The sequence below is a fragment of the Oncorhynchus keta genome, chromosome 28, assembly GCF_023373465.1.
Source record: "Oncorhynchus keta strain PuntledgeMale-10-30-2019 chromosome 28, Oket_V2, whole genome shotgun sequence".
Classification (NCBI taxonomy): domain Eukaryota; kingdom Metazoa; phylum Chordata; class Actinopteri; order Salmoniformes; family Salmonidae; genus Oncorhynchus; species Oncorhynchus keta.
In genome coordinates, this window is record NC_068448.1 from 70,768,905 (window position 1) to 70,788,439 (window position 19,535).

Below are 19,535 nucleotides of genomic sequence, written 5' to 3' on the forward strand. Positions count from 1 at the left end.
GATACATCACACAAACTTAGTTTTGTTCGCCCAAGACTATGGACAAGTTTCTCCTGCAATTTCATTGAATATAACACATTTTGGAAACAATGCGACCTGGAAGTGGAATAGTTATTGCTGCCTTGTTCAGCCTGGGCTGCAGCATGACACTGACAGCGGACAAGAAAGGTAAGTGTGAGACCGACTTTTTACACGTATATGCTTGTGGGGAATTTGGTAAAAATGGGAAATAGTAGGGAATAGTAGGCCAGTCTAGGCTAATTACTTGAACGGAATGATAGACAACTATGAATGACAATTCTACCACAGTATAACATATACATTTTTTAGGAGACACCGACAGCATGTTGCCTAATACTGAAGAAGTTTTACATGATTTCAAAAGCAACTCTCTCTATGGATCAGTAGAACAAGATAAACAGTAGTATGTATGTAGGCTGATACACTTAAATAAATTGCACTTTAAAAAAAACTTTTTTAAATGAATAGAATAGTATAGTATTGACATATGCAAGCTATTTAGCCTACCTTTCTGAACACCTACCTCATGGCTTCAGATATTTACATAGAGCTCTACAATGTTGTTCCTGTCACTGCATTACTGTCTTAAAGTAATTGTCCAGTGTTTCCAGGTTTTTATTAAATATGACCTATAATTCATAAGAATATGAATAAAATAGTTTTCCTTCCCCCCCAAAAATGTCATTAAGTATATTAAAAGGCATGTTTTCTGATGTTGGAATGGTGTGGGCGTATACCGTTATTAAAAATATTAGTAGACTGTTGATTGGCCAGCTCGTCCTCCTCAGGAGGATGACATCATCCTCTATCAAGAAATAGCAAGCATTTTTAAATAGTCTGTTTGAGATACAAGTTTGAGGTGGGTTTTTTTCAATGGTTTTTCTCTCAAATTTATACTTTGGCTACAAATACGAGTATATGATGAGTCAACAACATTATTAGTTAACAAAATAGGAACTTTTTAGATTTTCACTGGACAGTTAATTTAAGTCTATTTCTAAGCAAAATAATAATTTTCATATTCTGAACAGAAACACAATAAATTAAGCAAAATTTGGATCACACAGTGGTAAAATGCTTCACTCCTTACACATCAAACATTACACCTCAAACTTCAAATTAAAATGCAAAAGTCATCTTTATTTATTTTTTACCCAACGACAGATAGCCTAGCGGTTAAGAGCATTGGGTCAGTAACCAAAAAGTAGACTTAGAGCCGACAAGGTGAAAAATGTGTCGATGAGCCCTTGAGCAAAGCCCTTAACCCTATTTTCTCCTGTAGGTCACTCTGTATAAGAGTGTCTGCTAAATGACTCAAATGTCAATGTAAAATGGACATAAGTAACTCACAAGGAGTTGCAAAGCTGCTGTGGGACTGTCCAACCCTCCTCCTTGTCTAAACTGTCTTGGCACATTCGCCAACCCTGGGAAAGAGGAGACAAAATCTGGTACGGTGTTGTGCCAAAGTTTGTCTCCAGTCCAGATGGTGGTGATGACAGACGGCTGTCCCCTATGGAGCAGGGACTGCCCCATGTCCCCCTGGCTCCCCTGTGGACCTCCACTTGCAGTAGGAGACCCTCTAATCTGGCCATAGTGTTAGCTGTCTGTCAAAACACAGCAGATTGTTTGCTAGCAGGTTGTGGATATGTGTGATCTGGTTGGGGTTTTGTTTGGGGGTTTTGGTCAAAAGGCATTTCCATTCTAACCAAAATGGATGGAACATGTTAGTATATATTCTATTCTATTTTACATTTCTCAATTTAATGTGCCGTCATACAGAGAGTGTTAAAAAATCACTGGTTAAAAAAAAAGCAACATTAGACATATTTAGCAGTCATTTATAAACTGTGATATAGAAGAAAGAGCATGTTCTGCCGGGAAGAATTCACAGTTGTGTTTGATGGAAATGTAGGGACTTGGAAATTCTACAATGAGCCATTATAAAGACTGATTTATTTAATAATCTATTGAGCACAAGGGAAGGAAGATTTTCCTTTTTAGTTACTAAAATGGATTCAAATTGAGCTATATAATTGAGCTATATAATTGAGCTATATAATTGAGCTATATAATGCTGACATGATTTTCTTATTTGTTTCTGTAATTAAAAGACCTCTCATCACGAGAGAAAATAATTGAGTTATTGTTCTTTTTTTGAGTCAGAATAGCTGACGGTTCCTTTTCTTTGTCTGGCCTGACACAACAGCTTCAACAAAAGGTATATCTTGGAAGGACCCTTGCTTAATGCCCACACCCAAATTATCCTGGTTTGTGTGTGTGTGTGTGTGTGTATGCCAATTAGTGTTAATCTTCAGTACATTGTCTGAATTGATAAGACTGTTCCTGTGTCATAAACTTGACTCCTTAGGAATGTTCCCTCTGTTTCCACTATAACACAGACCTTTAAGAAAACATGTACAGAATTAGCATTGTTAATAATAAGGATCATTGGTACAGTATGTCAGTGTAATTGTGGTCTGTTCTCAATATCTTTTTAGAATTCATTAACTGAGTGATAATAGCAATGTAACAATGTCCTTGATAAAATGAACACAGTTATTTAATTCACGTAAAGAGAATGTGCATAGAGTTGATTGGAAGACCCATCTCAAATTGATGTTAGGAATGTCTTGTTCATATGACACTGGTTCAGTTTATACCAGGGATGATGAAGTAACATTTGCTGTTGTTTTGATTCAATGAATGTTATTGTTCTCTAAAACTCTTGCCAGACTCTCAATGGCAGCTGTCTGCATTTAATCGTCATTTTATTTTGTCAAGGGGCGTCATGGGTTTTGTTTTGTTACGCCACTCCGTCTGTGGCCTCGAACAGTTTTAAATACAGTCAAAGCAGCCAGCCATACAGAGCTCATCAGACCTAAACACGTTACAATGACAGTCCTGCAAAGCTGTAGTAGGTCTTTAATGAGTCACACAGTCAATGTAACAGCTTTTAATCCATTGACAGAACATCCAGGCAGGTTGCAAACATTCCAGGACTTTAAGAACCCTACGGAGCATACTGTAATGGTGTGGTGTTATGGCTCACCAAAGGTCTCACCTATTGTACAGGGGAAGAGTTAAAACAACACACCAGATATGGCACACAACTGATTTTGAATTATTTTATAGAATGAGAAGGTAAGGTGGAACTCGTTCGGACAGTTTGTGACATAAGTAATTGGGTTTAAAATGGCCTTCATGTGGACATCCTCTATATATCCTGTCTGTATGTCAAGTTTTGTGTCTGGTTCAGGTCTTCATAAAAACACATACAGTATCAAGTATTTCAGTTTGAAATGCAATGCTAATAAGACAGTAAACTCTCGCCTTAATTGTGACCTTGCGTACTTGCGTATCAACAACACAAAGTTATCACAAAACATTTGAACGAAAGGAATCCATTTGAGAAAAATAAACATTTCTTTCTTTCTTCCTCAAGATTAGAAAATCAGTTAAAGGAAAACTCCAAAAGACAGTTTTTGGGTGGAGTTTTCCTTTATGTTTGTCTGCCTCACCTGTTCCAAAAACGTGTGGCTTCATGTTCTGGACTGCATTTCCCTAGGCTCCATTTATGACAGTATTTCTACCCATCAAACTGTGCACTCTGGAATGCTTGTAACGCCTCTGTTTCAAATCATGAAAGTATGGGCTCTTTTCAATCTGGATTGCTGAAGTGTAATAGAAATGTGAAGGTGTTTTCTGATTGAGCCGAGATATGCGTTTACCGTGAATGCAGTCTCCGCTAAAAAAAACATTGCCTTTAAATTTCAATCATGCTGTAACGTTGAACTTCAGTGATACAGACTGAATTGAGGCCTAAGTATCGAAGTACATTGAAAGGAAGTTGTCAACATTTCAATCAAATTTTGTTTTTTTAAAAGCTCGATGAGTGAAAGATTTTGATTGGTATGTTATTGATATTTTCTTTTACATGTTCTTTAGACCACTATCTAAAGGACACCTAATCAGTTTGACTGGAGGAACCTTAAAAACCTCTTGAGTGTAGGGGGCAGTATTTTGATGTTTGGATGAAAAACGTACCCAAATGAAACTGCCTATTTCTCAGGCCCAGAATCTAGAATATGCATATCATTGTCAGATTAGGATAGAAAACATTCTAAAGATTCCAAAACTGTCAAAATATTGTCTGTGAGTATAACAGAACTGATATTGCAGACGAAAACCTGTGGAAAATCCAACCAGGAAGTGCCAAAGAGAAACGATTCTCCCTGTTCCATTGCATGCCTATCCTCCATTTAAAGGGATATCAACCAGATTCCTTTTCCTATGGCTTCCACATAGTGTAAACAGTCTTCAGACATAGTTTCAGGCTTTTATTTTGAAAAATGAGCAAGAAAGATCACATCGCGTCATTGGATGGCTGGGTGTCAGCAGCGTTTTGCATGCACCAACAGAGTGGAGCAGACATTTTCTCTCTCTCTCCTATTGAAGAAGCTACAGTCCGGTTGAAATATTACCGATTATATATTGTAAAAACAACCTGAGGATTAATTGTAAAAAATGTTTGACATGTTTCTTCGAACTTTACGGATACTATTTGGAATTTTTGTCTGCTCCGTCGTGACTGCTCGGGCCTGTGGATTTCTGAACATAACGCGCCAACCAAATGGAGATATTTCGGATATAAAAATAATCTTTATGGAACAAAAGCAACATTTATTGTGTAACTGGGCGTCTCGTGAGTGCAAACATCCAAAGATCATCAAAGGTAAGCGATTCATTTTATTGCTCTTCTGACTTTCGTGACCAATCTACTTTGCTGCTAGCTGTTTGTAATGTTTTGTCTGCTGAGAGAGATATCCTTACATAAACGCTTGGTATGCTTTCACTGAATTTTTTAAATTTAAAATCTGACACACCAGGAGGATTAACAACAAGCTAAGCTGTGTTTTGCTATATTGCACTTGTGATTTCATGAAAATTCAGTATTTTTAGTCATTTAATTTGAATTTGGCGCTCTGCAATTCAGCGGATGTTGACGAAAATGATCCCGCTAACGGCATGGGTGCATCAAGATTAATGCTAGAATCCTTAAACAATAACAAAGCAGCCACCCCACCTCTGTTAACATAAAAAGCTGAGGGACGGCACTGGTGAAAGGTAACCACTCTCAAATTAAGACAGAGCTATGGATGCAAGGACTGACCATCCATGATATCAAAATGATAGTTTTAACCATGTTTGGATACTATGCCGTGTTTGTTTACATTTACATTGTTTACAACTATTGGAGTAAACAAGCTTATATTTTGAGTTCCCATGGGCTTCGACCATTGAACTAAGCAAATAAGTTATATTCTTCAAGAATCAATAGGTATACAGTTTATAATTAATTTCTAAGACCCGAGTGGATATAGCAAGATTTTAGCTTTACACCTCCCTCCACAAAGAGTTACAGAAAGAGGTCCCAGATTTACGACACTATATGACAGTAAATTGAACAGCATCCAAGCTGGTCAACAAATAACTTAAATATTTGTTTTTCTTCTTCCATGACTTGGCTTTTATTGTTTTAGTGTTGTTTAGCATCGATTTCAATAATCTGCCTAAATACTTCAGTGTCAACAACATTAGTACTAATCACCTATGTCTATGGCGCAACAAGGGCACTGTCCAGCGTTGGCATTTGGCTCTAGGGTCTTCTCAAGCATACGTTGGCTATTCCCAGAACTACAAGTCCTCTCCAACCCAGAAGCCAAGCTTTCTCATTGCCGTTTTCACAAGACTAAATCGACCTTTTGAGATAAATCACGTAAATCACTATTTACTGGAAATGGATTAGAAATCAATCCAAACACTAACATTTAAAATTTGATCCCACATACAATTTCAAGAACAATGTAAATACAGAACTTGTTAGCCATTTAGGCATCATCTGTTATTGAGTGTGTGAACAATGTTTTCAAGCCTGATTATCCAAATGTATCACCCAGGGGGAGGTCACTTGGGAGTGTGTCCACTCTGTAACACTTATCGGTGTTAGTCCAATAGCATTATATCTCACTAATCACAGCTGATCTGTTGGCTGAATTGCAATGGACTTATTTTGCTTGAACATTACTGGACTCGTTATTGAAATAGCTCTGCAGTCTTATTTGGCAAGTAAACGAGGGAAATTAACCAGAGAATTTTTTAAAAAGTTGTACATTCCGATCAGAACAAAATTATACAATAAAGATGAAATTATGTTTACTGTAAAATGAAGAGTTTTATCATTTAGATTTTTTAAAATGCAGACAGACATTTTTGTGTTGTCCCCTGCGCTTGATCTCATTATTTTAATTTGGCACATCATCATAAAAGTAATTTATGGGACAGATCATGCTGCATTAGTTTTGTTTGGGAAAATACCACCATTTTCCCAGGAGAAGTACTGTAGGCATTATTAAACCAATGTCTCTGTTTAAAAAGATCATGGTCAGGCTAATATTTAACACATTTGTTGATGTTGTACTTATGTCCAGAAATAACTACAGACATTGGTGTTTTAAAATAGAACAGGAGTGTTCAACCCTCCTCCTGGAGGGCTGCTGGGTCTGCAGTCTTTTTCCTCAGTCATGCTTTACACTCTGGAAAGGCTTTTTCCCCCAGTCATGCTTTACACTCTGGAAAGGCTTTTTCCCCCAGTCATGCTTTACACTCTGGAAAGGCCTTTTCCCCAGTCATGCTTTACACTCTGTAAAGGCTTTTCCCCCAGTCATGCTTTACACTCTGGAAAGGCTTTTTCCCCCAGTCATGCTTTACACTCTGGAAAGGCTTTTTCCCCCAGTCATGCTTTACACTCTGGAAAGGCTTTTTCCCCCAGTCATGCTTTACACTCTGGAAAGGCTTTTTCCCCCAGTCATGCTTTACACTCTGGAAAGGCTTTTTCCCCCAGTCATGCTTTACACTCTGGAAAGGCTTTTCCCCCAGTCATGCTTTACACTCTGGAAAGGCTTTTTCCCCCAGTCATGCTTTACACTCTGGAAAGGCTTTTTCCCCCAGTCATGCTTTACACTCTGGAAAGGCTTTTTCCCCCAGTCATGCTTTACACTCTGGAAAGGCTTTTTCCCCCAGTCATGCTTTACACCCTGGAAAGGCTTTTCCCCAGTCATGCTTTACACTCTGGAAAGGCTTTTTCCCCAGTCATGCTTTACACTCTGGAAAGGCTTTTTCCCCCAGTCATGCTTTACACTCTGGAAAGGCTTTTTCCCCCAGTCATGCTTTACACTCTGGAAAGGCCTTTTCCCCAGTCATGCTTTACACTCTGTAAAGGCTTTTCCCCCAGTCATGCTTTACACTGGAATTTTACTAATCAAGATACGAAGCTGATACTGGTGTGTTAGGACAAGGCTGGAGCAAAAACCTGCCTATCCAGTAGTTCTCCAGGAAGAGTGCTGGCAGCCCCTGGAGTAGAGATTCTCACTTGTCTTGAGTTTCCAGTATACTATCATAAAATTGGTGTTATATAGTTGTTTTCTTCAAATTGCCTGAATCCTGTCAGCGTCAAAACAGGTTTAACTCAAATATACACCGTATACACTGTGAATGTATGGTCCTTTTTGAGATGTAATATGAATTTTAGAAAACACTTCTGTAGTAACAAATAAACCATTACGCTATCTTATTTCATCTGAAACGTGTTTCTCTACATGTATGTTCCACCTCCTCGTTAATCTCATTTAAAGCAGCCTTAATTTAATTTTCTAAAAAATGTAATATAAAGCTGCTGGTACACCTTCCTGTCTTTGTTGGCAACATTTACTGAAAGGGGAACTGCTCAGTGAATAATATTCTTGTCTCTCGCTACATACTCTGTGGGAGACAGGGAGACATCTAAAGCCAGATCTCAAAATCTCGAGTCCAAAGTGTTGTGAAATACTGGCTTGCAGGGGAAAAACTAAAATCCTGTCGCTGAGTTGATTCTTCTTACGTGGTGTTGTTTTCATATGTAAATTATTCAGACCAGTCAGTCATGGTGATTAAATGCGAAACATTCACCTAGAAGAGAACAGATTTTGTGTTCCTATTGAGATAAGAAGCTAAAAAGCCCTTCTATTCGTTAAGAGAGTGACATGCCCCTCTTACTGTTTCAGCACAGGTGTCAGAAAGCAGATTACAGTTTTTTTGTGAAAGACTCAACTTAGACCCAATTCTTAGAATGAATCTGGATCTAAGATTACTATTGCGTAGTGAACCACACCTTATTTTTCACAAAAGACAGGAAATGAATCCAAAATAAAGTCAGAAGGGAGACAGCACAGTGAGTCCGTGAAAGAGTGAATGCATTTGTGACTTACTGGATGTGTGACAGAGTAAGCTAATATGTTTGAAGATCTAATTCATTATGTTTCCTCAACCCAATTCCCTGCCATTTTACTCATGTTTGTTTCCTCCCATTTAAATCTTCCTTCCTGCTTTGACAAACAAGGCCTGTTTTTTTGATCCTCATTGCCATGTTGAAACATCAGGGTCACCTGCCTCTGCCTCAGTTCAGTGTTGACTTTGACAGATTCCACCTTCCAGTCTTCACTGAAATCAAACATCCCTGAACTGCCATAGCAGGGGTTTGTCAAAGAACATGTACTGTACTTAACAAGTGATAGATGGCTCACTTGAATCCTGTGCTTGATGTGGGAGGAGGAGAAAAACACTTTAGAATTTCTGCTCTAGATCAAAATCAATAACGTTCTTGTGACGCTTGGTGGTGGGCTTCAATGTAAATAACATCCTGTAAATCCTATTGATTTGCCCCCACCCCCAAAAGGTTTGTTTGACCAATGTTGGACTTACACGAAAGGTGTGTTCTGTATTTTAAAGTGATTTCCCAGGTTGCTAATATACATGTGTCATCAATTGTAGAGTCTGACTAGGGCATAGACACCAAGACTGCAGCTGTGTTATTTTTATACTGATCTGAATGGTTGTGAATTGATGACCCACACTTGAGGTGAGGGATGTGCCAACAAGTGCAAAGTTGCCTTTTCTTGCGGGAAACGACCAATTAATTTGTGTTTATGCATGCATTGTGCATTGGTACAATAGTCATGCAACTTTACAGCATCAGTATTTCAACGTTCATTCCCGTTACAGAGATAATCTGGAATTGGTACATCCATTTTTGGCTTTAGAGGAATGCAGTTAAATGGTAGAGGGACAGGTTATAGATTATGCCTTAAAAATGATTATTGTAATCAAGTCAAATTAGAGTCACAAGAATATGATTTCTCCTGATTATTTAATTTAGAAAAGTAGTAGCGTGCTATGTAGGCCTATGCATACTAACATGTTAACTTTGGTTTTACTTGGTTGCTTGCCAGGCACTAGCCAGGGTACTTGACTGTTTCTGCATTCAACAACGTTAGCCATATCAATGCCTTGCCAATGCAAGACAACAACTAGTTAGCTAAAGCCAAAACAGACTGGCACCCAAGCTAGCCAAACACACCCCTATAATTCAACAGATGGTAAAACTCTAAAAAAACATTTGGAATCGGTACCACCCTCTATTCTTGCTGATACCACGTTCCCATAGTAGACACAGAGAGAGGGATATATAAAGAAGACCATGGTGAAAGAAAAAAGTGTTAAAGATAAAACCAAGGGTTGAACGGCCAAACACAGAAAACGGGGTCGACAGCCTTTTGAATGAGGATAAACAACAGAAAGTCCAAGTTCTCTGGCCTTGACAGGGGAACACAGGGGATAAATCTGTTGGCCAATTAACTGAGCCATGTGCTGCTACTTCAAATGCAGTCCACTGCCTGCCACTGAGATTTACACGCTTTTCATCTGCAGGCTTTAGGGGAGAAAGAGTTCGATTTTTATCAGTCCACAGCATATTTATATTAGTGCCTCGTGGGATTGTTTATGCAAAATAAAATAAAAAATCAGATCCTTTCAACACCTTTCATGCACTGTCCACACAGCACCGGACCTGGATTCTAGTAGTGTAAAAAATATTGAAATACTTTTAGCTGTGCTTGACTGAGCATACCTGGCACAATTGAACCAATGGAATAGTCCCAAAAGTGCCAACACAACCCATCTGGCTCTCAAGGCAGGTTCAAGCAAACATTCAAAAGATTTGAAAGATTTTTAGCACTATTTGAACCCAGGTCTGTTGTGCATACTCACTCAGCAGGGTGGATTCCCCTAACGTTATTGTACCAGAGATAGGCAGGCTATCGGGCCATTCTCCTTAGAAGACCCACCGATTAAACTACAGTAAAAAATAGTGCTGTTGAATGAGGCAGCCGTCAGTTTGTTGTTTTATAAAGTTTTGAAAGTGTCTGAAAAAGTGTTGTATTGTAAAAGTTTGGTTACTAGCTAGCTACCTTTTGATTTGGATCCCGTGACGCGGTTGGCATCAGTTGCTGGGACTGCTGCTATCTGTCCAGGGATTTGTTGCTGTTTCCATCTTCCCTGTGACCTGCCCTGTCTGGAATTGCAGGGAGTAACAGCATAGCCTACGTTGCTACCATGATAAAGACCAAATCCAATGGGAGTATCGTTGAGGACAGTGGGGTCTCTCTATCACAGGTGAAGGATCTTTTAAACAAACGAAAAGAGTTCTACAAACAGTTGTTACAGCAATAAGAAAATAGCTTGTTGTGTTGTGTCCAAATACTGGTAGAGTCAACTAATAAAAGAATGGACGACCTGACCAGAGAGGTCCAGGACCTGAAGAACAGTTTGCAGTTCTCCCAGGGTCAGCTCGATGAGTTTAAACAGGAAAATGGCAAGATGACAACAGTCTGTAAGTCATTGAGTGAGGACATTAGTTCTGGATGTGAATTCACGATAACAATGACAGAGAAATCTGATTATCTTGAGGGACAATCAAGGCGGAACAACATTGTTGTAGATGGAATTGTAGAATCTCCACATGAGACCTGGATGGAGTCTGAGGACAAAGTGAGGGAAATGATATCGGAGAAACTGAAATTGGACCAAAGGAAGATTGAGTTGGAGTGCGCCCACAGGACTGGAAAACCCAACACCGGCCCAGGTGACAGACCCAGGCCAATAGTCATCAAGTGATTACTTCATTGGCAAAGTGGGCAAACTGAAGCAGGAATTGCCAACAATGAACAGTGAGCCATTGTATTCATGCATAAGAAAAAAAATAAGAAAAAAAAGTTTGAATTTTGTAAAGTTAGTGTGGGACAGGTGGAAAAATTATTGTCATCGATGAATAATGACATACCTCCTGGCATCGACAACATACTGTAGATGGAAGGCTACTGAGGATGGTAGCTGACTCTATGGCCACTCCTATATCTGTTATTTTCTTAATCTGAGAGGAAGGTGTTTGTCCTCAGGCCAAAGTTGTTCCGCTTGCCAAGAGTGGTAAAGCGGCCTTTACTGGTTCTAACAGCAGACCAATCAGCTTGCATGCCAACTCTTGAAAACTGTTGGAAAAAATTGTTTGACCAAACACAAAGCTGTTTCTCTGTGAACAAATTGACAACCGACTTTCAGCATGTTTATAAAGAAGGGCACTCAACATGTACTGCACTGAAACAAATGACTGATGATTGGTTGAAAGAAAAGGATAATAAGAAGATATTATTGACCAAAACCTGTTGAAAAAAACATGTGTTTTATGGGTTTTCATCCTCTGTGATATTGTGGATTCAGAGCTATGCATCTAATAGAACTCAGAGGGTTTTCTTTCATGGAAGCTTCTCTAATGTCAAACATGTAGGGTGTGGTGTACCGCAGGGCCGTCCTCTAGGCCCTATACTTTTTTCTATTTTTACCAACGACATGCCACTGGTATTAAACAAAGCCTGTTTGTCCATGTATGCTGATGATTCAAACATATACGTGTCAGCATCCACAGCTAATTAATTCACTGAAACCCTTAACAAGGAGATGCAGTCAGTTTTGGAATGGGTGGGCAGTAATTAACTGGTCCTGAACATAAAACTCTAAAACTAAGAGCATTGTATTTGATACAAATCATTCCCTAAGTTCTAGACCTCAGCTGAATCTGGTAATGAATGGTGTGGTAGTTGAACAAGTTGAGGAGACTAAATTACATTGTGTTACCTTAGATTCTAAACTTTTCATAGTCAAAACATATAAACTCAGCAAAAAAAGAAATGCCCTTTCACTGTCAACTGCATTTATTTTCAGAAAACTTAACATGTAAATATTTGTATGAACATTTTTTTTATTTTTTTATTTTACCTTTATTTTACTAGGCAAGTCAGTTAAGAACAAATTCTTATTTTCAATGACGGCCTAGGAACAGTGGGTTAACTGCCTGTTCAGGGGCAGAACGACAGATTTGTACCTTGTCAGCTCGGGGATTTGAACTTGCAACCTTTCGGTTACTAGTACAACACTCTAACCACTAGGCTACCCTGCCGCCCCATAACAAGACTCAACAACTGAGAAATAAACTTCCACAGACATGTGACAAACAGAAATGGAATAATATGTCCCTGAACAATAGAGGGGGGAGGGGGGGGGCAAAATCAAAAGTAACAGTCGGTATCTGGTGCAGCCACCAGCTGCATTAACTTCTTTGGGATAGGGGGCAGCATTTTCACTTTTGGATGAAGAGCATGCTCAGAGTAAACTGCCTCCTACTCAGTCCCAGATGCTAATATATGCATATTATTATTAGTATTGGATAGGAAACACTCTGAAGTTTCTAAAACTGTTTGAATGATGTCTGTGAGTATAACAGAACTCATATGGCAGGGAAAAACCTGAGAAAAAATCCAAACAGGAAGTGGGAAATCTGAGGTTTGTTGTTTTTAAACTCAGCCCCTATCGAATACACAGTGGGGTATGGGTCATTTTGCACTTCCTATGGCTTCCACTAGATGTCAACCTTCCTTACAACGTTGTTTCAGGCTTCTAGTGTGAAGGGGGGCCGGATGAGAGCTGTTTGACTAAGGGGTCTGGCAGCAGCCTCATTCTCAGTCATGCGCATTTCACATGAGAGGTAGCTCTCGTTCCATTGCAGACAATGGAATTCTCCGGTTGGAACATTATTGAACATTTATGATAAAAACATCCTAAAGATTGATTCTATACTTAGTTTGACAAGTTTCTACGACCTGTAATATAACTTTTTGAACTTTTCGTCCGATGTTCGGTTGGACCTGAACGCGTGTTTGGATTTGTTTACCAAACGCCCTAAAAAAAAGAAGATATTTGGACATAATTGATTAACTTTATGGAACAAATCAAACTTTTATTGTCGAACTGGGATTCCTGGGAGTGCATTCTGATGAAGATCATCAAAGGTAAATGAATATTTATAATGCTATTTCTGACTAATGTTGACTGCGCAACATGGCAGATATTTATTTTGGCTGTTTTGGGCTCTGAGCGCCGTACTCAGATTATGCTTTTTCCGTCAAGTTGAAAACAAATATGACACAGCGGTTGCATTAAGGAAAAGTTTATCTATATTTCCATGTATAACACATGTATTTTCATCAACATTTATAATGAGTATTTCTGTAAATTCATGTGGCTCTCTGCAAAATCACTGCATGTTTTGGAACTACTGAACATAACACGCCAATCTAAAATGAGATTTTTGGATATAAATATGAACTTTACCGAACAAGACATACATGTATTGCGTAACATGAAGTCCTATGAGTGTCATCTGATGAAGATCATCAAAGGTTAGTGATTCATTTTATCCCTATTTGTGCTTTTTGTGACTCCTCTCTTTTGCTGGAAAACTGGCTGGGTTTTTCTGTGAGTTGGTGGTGACCTAACATAATCTTTTGTGGAGCCTTCGGTGTAAAGCATTTTTGAAATCAGACACTGTGGCTGGATTAATGAGAATTTTATCTTTAAAATGGTGCCTAATACTTGTATGTTTGAGAAATTTGATTTATGAGATTTCTGTTGATATGTATTTGGCGCCCGGCAATTTCATTGGCTGTTGGCGAGGGGTTCCCAGACAGGTTAAGTACTGGAGTGCATCTCCTCCTCATGGACTGCACCAGATTTGCCAGTTCTTTTTTTATTTATTATTATTTTATTTCACCTTTATTTAACCAGGTAGGCTAGCTGAGAACAAGTTGTCATTTTCAACTGCGACCTGACCTTCTTTCTGTGAGATGTTACCCCACTCTTCCACCAAGGCACTTGCAAGTTTCCGGAAATTTCTGGGGGGAATGGCCCTAGCCCTCACCCTCTGATCCAACAGGTCCCAGACGTGCTCAATGGGATTGAGATCTGGGCTCTTCGCTGGCCATGGCAGAACACTGACATTCCTGTCTTGCAGAAAATCACGCACAGAATGAGCAGTATGGCTGGTGGCATTGTCATGCTGGAGGGTCATGTCAGGATGAGTCTGCAGGAAGGGTAACACATGAGGGAGGAGGATGTCTTCCCTGTAACACACAGCGTTGAATTTGCCTGCAATGAAAACAAGCTCAGTCCGATGATTCTGTGACAAACAGAATTCTGCCCCAGACCATGATTCTGCCCCAGACCATGATTCTGCCCCAGACCATGACGGACCCTCCACCTCCAAATTGATCCTGCTCCAGAGTACAGGCCTCAGTGTAACGCTCATTCCTTCAACGATAAACGGAAATCCGACCATCACCCTTTTTGAGTCAAAACCGTCACTCGTCAGTGAAGAGCACTTTTTTCCAGTCTTGTCTGGTCCAGCGACGGTGGGTTTTGTGCCCATAGGCGATGTTGTTGCCGGTGATGTCTGGTGAGGACCTGCCTTACAACAGGCCTACAAAGGCCTCAGTCCAGCCTCTCTCAGCCTATTGCGGACAGTCTGAGCACTGATGGAGGGATTGTGCGTTCCTGGTGTAACTCGAGCAGTTGTTGTTGCCATCCTGTACCTTTCCCGCAGGTGGAATGTTCGGATGTACCGATCCTGTGCAGGTGTTGTTACACATGGTCTGCCACTGCGAGGATAATCAGCTGTCCGTCCTGTAGCGCTGTCTTAGGCATCACACAGTACGGACATTGCAATCTATTGCCCGGCCACATCTGAAGTCCTCATGCTTCCTTGCAGCATGCCTAAGGCACGTTCACGCAGATGAGCATGGACCCTGATCATCTTTCTTTTTGTGTTTTTCAGAGTCAGTAGAAAGGCCTCTTTAGTGTCCGAAGTTTTCATAACTGTGACCTAAATTGCCTACCGTCTGTAAGCTGTTAGTGTCTTAACAACCGTTCCATGAATTGTTTATAGTTCTTTGAACAAGCATGGGAAACAGTGTTTAAACCCTTTATTTGGATTTTTACGATTTATCTTTCAAAGACAGGGTCCTGAAAAAGGGACATTTCTTTTTTTGCTGAGTTTAGATTCAATGGTTGTAAAGACGGGGACAGGTCTGTCCGTAATAAATTGGTTCTCTGCTTTTTGACACCACACTCCAAAAAGCAAGTCCTGCAGGCCGTAAAGTCCTGTGCCTCAAAGAAAGACCTAGTGAAGCTGTAGGACAGAGTGACTGCACTTCTTCTTTTTATAAAAAGCATTAATGTGTTGAAAATTCCAAATTGTTTGCATAGTCAACTTATGCACATCTCTAACACACACACTTACCCCACCAGACATGCCACCAGGGGTCTTCTCATAGTCCCCAAATCCAGAACAAATTCAAGAAAGCTTACAGTATTATATAGAGACATTATTGCATGGAACTCCATTCCATCTCATATTGCTCAAATGAACAGCAAACCTGGTTTAAAAAATGTGATAAAGCAACACCTCTCCCCTATTCGACCTAGATATTTTGTATGTATGTATGTGTGTATGTTATCTAACTAGGCAAGTCAGTTAAGAACAAATTGTTATTTACAATGACAGCCTAGCCCAGACGACACTGGGCCAATTGTGCACTTCCCTATGGGGACTCCAAGTCACAGCCTGATGTGATACAGCCTGGACTTAAAACAAGGACTGCAGTGACACCTCTTGCACTGAGATGCAGTGTCTTAGACCGCTGTACCACTCGGGAGCCTGAGTGATATGTAGGCTATGTGTACCATTTTTAAATATATATAGTTCTGCCCTGGAGCTGTTCTTGTCTATAAATGTTCTGTATTATGTAATGTTTCGTGTCCTGTGGCTTTCACAATCCTAATAAAATACCAAAAAACCTGACCGGTTATGGTCAGTAACACCCCAAGGACCGGGTGTTACTATAACAGGGTTACAAAACAATCATTTTGCAGGAATTGAATGCACCTTAACTGTGTTATTGAGTCAACGAGGGGTGGCTAATGGCTATCATGCACGTTCCTTACAATAAATGTATAACAGAAATAGAATGGATTCGCCTCAGTACCACATACATTTGCATCAGCAATTGCTCCATAACCAGTCATCCAGGTTCACAGTGGAAATGATCAAGAGTCTTTTAAATCTCTCTGTAACCAACCTTGGGAAGGTAAACACTGATTATGGTGAGCAAGTCGTGTATCTGCCCCATTTCTAATGCCCACTCTGTTAAGTCAACATAGCATTTATTGACTCAGATTGGCCTAGACCTACACACTGATGTTATGGTCTGTATGATGTGAAATGATGCAATGTCTAGTCATCTATAACTGTAAAAGTGAATGTAGAAATCCATGCCACTAAAGAATGTGAGGGAAACCGCAGGGGAAACGGCTTGTTCAGTCAGATCCTGCTGCTCAGGTATCATTTTTTTAGGTTCAAACATTCAGATAGGCAAGTACATGCACTCAGGCCAGGGTGGAGCATGCTTTTGCTCCAACCAAACAGTCACACAGCTGATTCAGCTAATTCACTTTCTTGAAAACTAATTAACAGATTTGTTGTATCAGGTGTGTTACTGCTTTGACTAGAGCGAAAGCCTGCAGCCATACCGGCCCTCTGCGGATAAGACTATTCCATTGGTCCCTTTGCACCAGGCAAGCTCAATCAAGCTCAGCTAAAGTATTCGAAAGATTTGCTTGATTTGAACCCAGGTCGGAATTAAATTCACTCGACAGATTAGGCCATTATTATTAACGTAATTCGGTGGATGCCGATTAGACCTTCACTAGTGCTGTAAGTCAGTAGGTACACATTTTAGACTCTTAATGTAATTCTTAAGGCAGGCAGTCCAGAGTCGCAGCATGGCAATTGAGGCTATTTTTATTAGATTGCATTTGGGGGATACTGTGGCAGGAGATGGGGTCAAGCTTTCGCTATTATTAAATGAGATAGTTTGGTGCAGTAAGGCAGCCCCAGCCAACTGGGGTGGCAGGTAGCCTAGTAGTTAGAGTGTTGGGCGAGTAACCAAAAGGTTACTGGGATCGAATCCCAAGCTGACAAAATAAAAATCCGTTGCTCTGCCTGCCCCTGAACAAGGCAGTTAACCCACTGTTCCCCAAAATAATAATTAGTTCTTTAACTGACTTGCCTAGTTAAAAATAAAATATAAATATAAAAAAAAGCTGGAGGATATGAGAATAGACTTAACAACGTGGAGCTGAAGGGCAGACTGTATCATACACTATGACCACTGTTACTGTAATAGACAGCCTACTTGCATCTTTAAGTTAGGACCACCAAAGCTATCCAACCACCAGGTTCATGGTACAACACAAGAAGAAGTGTTATCGTCAATGACCTACTGTCATTCTCTTAGGGCCCGATTCACAGTTGCGATATGCATGTGCTACTCAGACTTATTGTCAATTGGAACACTTCAGTTAAGATGCCCTTAGCTTGAAACATGCCACAAGTGTGGGCATGTTGTGGTATGTATCAAGTACGGTGGTGGTGTTGTTTTTGTGTTGTGTCTGTTTATTTGTCTATCATTGTTGCTTTGTTGTTTGTACTTACATAAAAAAATAAAATAAGAGATGTTCAAGATGCCCTTAGCCATTTAGACAGCAGGACTGTGGGAAATTCAGCAAGATAGGACATTTTCAGCAGGAGCAATGAATGAAACAGGAAGGGATATTACTTTCCTTCTTTCTCCTCCCTCCTTCAGCCAGCAGTCTGAGAGACTGTTTAAAGAGACATCAGTGGTGAGTGGGCAGGCCAACCCATTTTCTGTGTGAATTGAATGAGTGCGACTACGTGTTTCTGCAAGAGAGAGTGTCCATCAGTGTCCTCTCACTCCTCCTTCCCCTCATCCCTCCCGCTCTACCATTGCGCAGATGATACATGGCACAGACTCAGGAAATTCCACACTTCTCTGTGAGGAGGGAGGGGAGAGGCAGGAGCACAGGAGTGGGCAGAGGAGAACTCTGGAGGAGGAGAGAGGTCATCTGTGGACTGTATACGAATGGAAAGTATGACTTATAGTTTGTCTTGGTTCCCACTCTGCTATACCCATAGTAGCACAGAACTTGTATGACAGTCAACTGTTGCTCAGATTTCTATTGAGGCTATTCAAGTAGAAATATATAGACAAATATTTGGCTTCCAATGTTTTGCAGCCTTACTTTGCAACATATATTCTCACACAGAGGACTTCTTCTGGCAGTGAATATACAGTCTACAGTCTACACCCCACCCCCCACTCTTCACATTGTATAGTGTTACAAAGTGGGATTCAAACTTTTTTTGTCAACGATCTACACAAAATACCTTGGTCAAAGTGGAAGAAAAAGTATATATTTTTAAAGATAATACACCTAATATACCTTGTTAAGATAAGTATTCACCCCCCTGAGTCAATACATGTTCGAATCACCTTTGGCAGCGATTACAGCTGTGAGTCTTCTTGGCTACATCTCATAAGAGCTTTGCCCACCTTTACTGTGCAATATTTGCCCATTATTCTTTTAAAAATTCTTCAAGCTCTGTCAAGGTGTTGGGGATCAGGCCGAGACAACAGTTTCCAGGTCTTGCCATAGATTTTCACGTAGATTTAAACTGTCTTGTTGCGTACTGTACATATGCATATTTTGGAATATTTTGTTGATCCATCCTCAGCTTTCTTTGCTCTTAGTGAGACTCTCATCTGTTTTTCAACAGGACAATGATCCAAAATCCACTTCCAGGCTGTGTAAGGAGAGTGCTGGAGTGCTGCATCAGATGACCTGGCCTCCACAATCACTCGACCTCAACCCAATTGAGATGGTTTGGGATGAGTTGGACCGCAGAGTGAAGAAAAAGCAGCCAAAAAGTGCTCAACGTGTGGGAACTCCTTCAAGACTATTGGAAAAGCATTCCACATGAAGCTGGTTGAGAGATTGCTAAGAGTGTACAAAGCTGTCATCAAGGCATAGGGTGGCTACTTTGAAGAACGTAAAATATCAAATATATTTAGATTTGTTTAACACTTTTTTGGTTACTACATGAATCCATATGTGTTTTTTCACAGTTTTGATGTCTTCACTATAATTCTACAATGTAGAAAATAGTAAAAAAATAAAGGAAAAAAAACTTTAATGAGTAGGTGTGTCCAAACTTTTGACTGGTACTGTATACACTTTTACAGTATTTTGTGTAGATCAATGACCAAAAATTACAATTAAATCTATTTCAATCCCACTTTTTAACGCACCAAATGTTAAACAGTTCAAGGGGGTGTAGA

General features: G+C 39.9%; 1 protein-coding gene across 2 annotated transcripts in view; it reads left to right on the forward strand.

The window, feature by feature from the left end:
• LOC118361762 (melanoma receptor tyrosine-protein kinase-like) overlaps positions 1-19,535 on the forward strand; it is a 57,347-nt gene continuing 37,812 nt past the window's right edge. Inside the window, exons 1-2 of one of the 2 annotated variants that reach the window (XM_052483773.1) lie at positions 31-168; positions 18,974-19,246. Coding sequence is in view for 1 of the 2 variants with exons in the window: in XM_035741959.2 (XP_035597852.1) it covers positions 90-168 (79 nt within the window). In the remaining variant the exon portion in view is untranslated. Of the gene's footprint in view, positions 169-18,973; positions 19,247-19,535 lie in introns of both variants that reach the window. The other variant, XM_035741959.2, reaches the window with a different exon arrangement.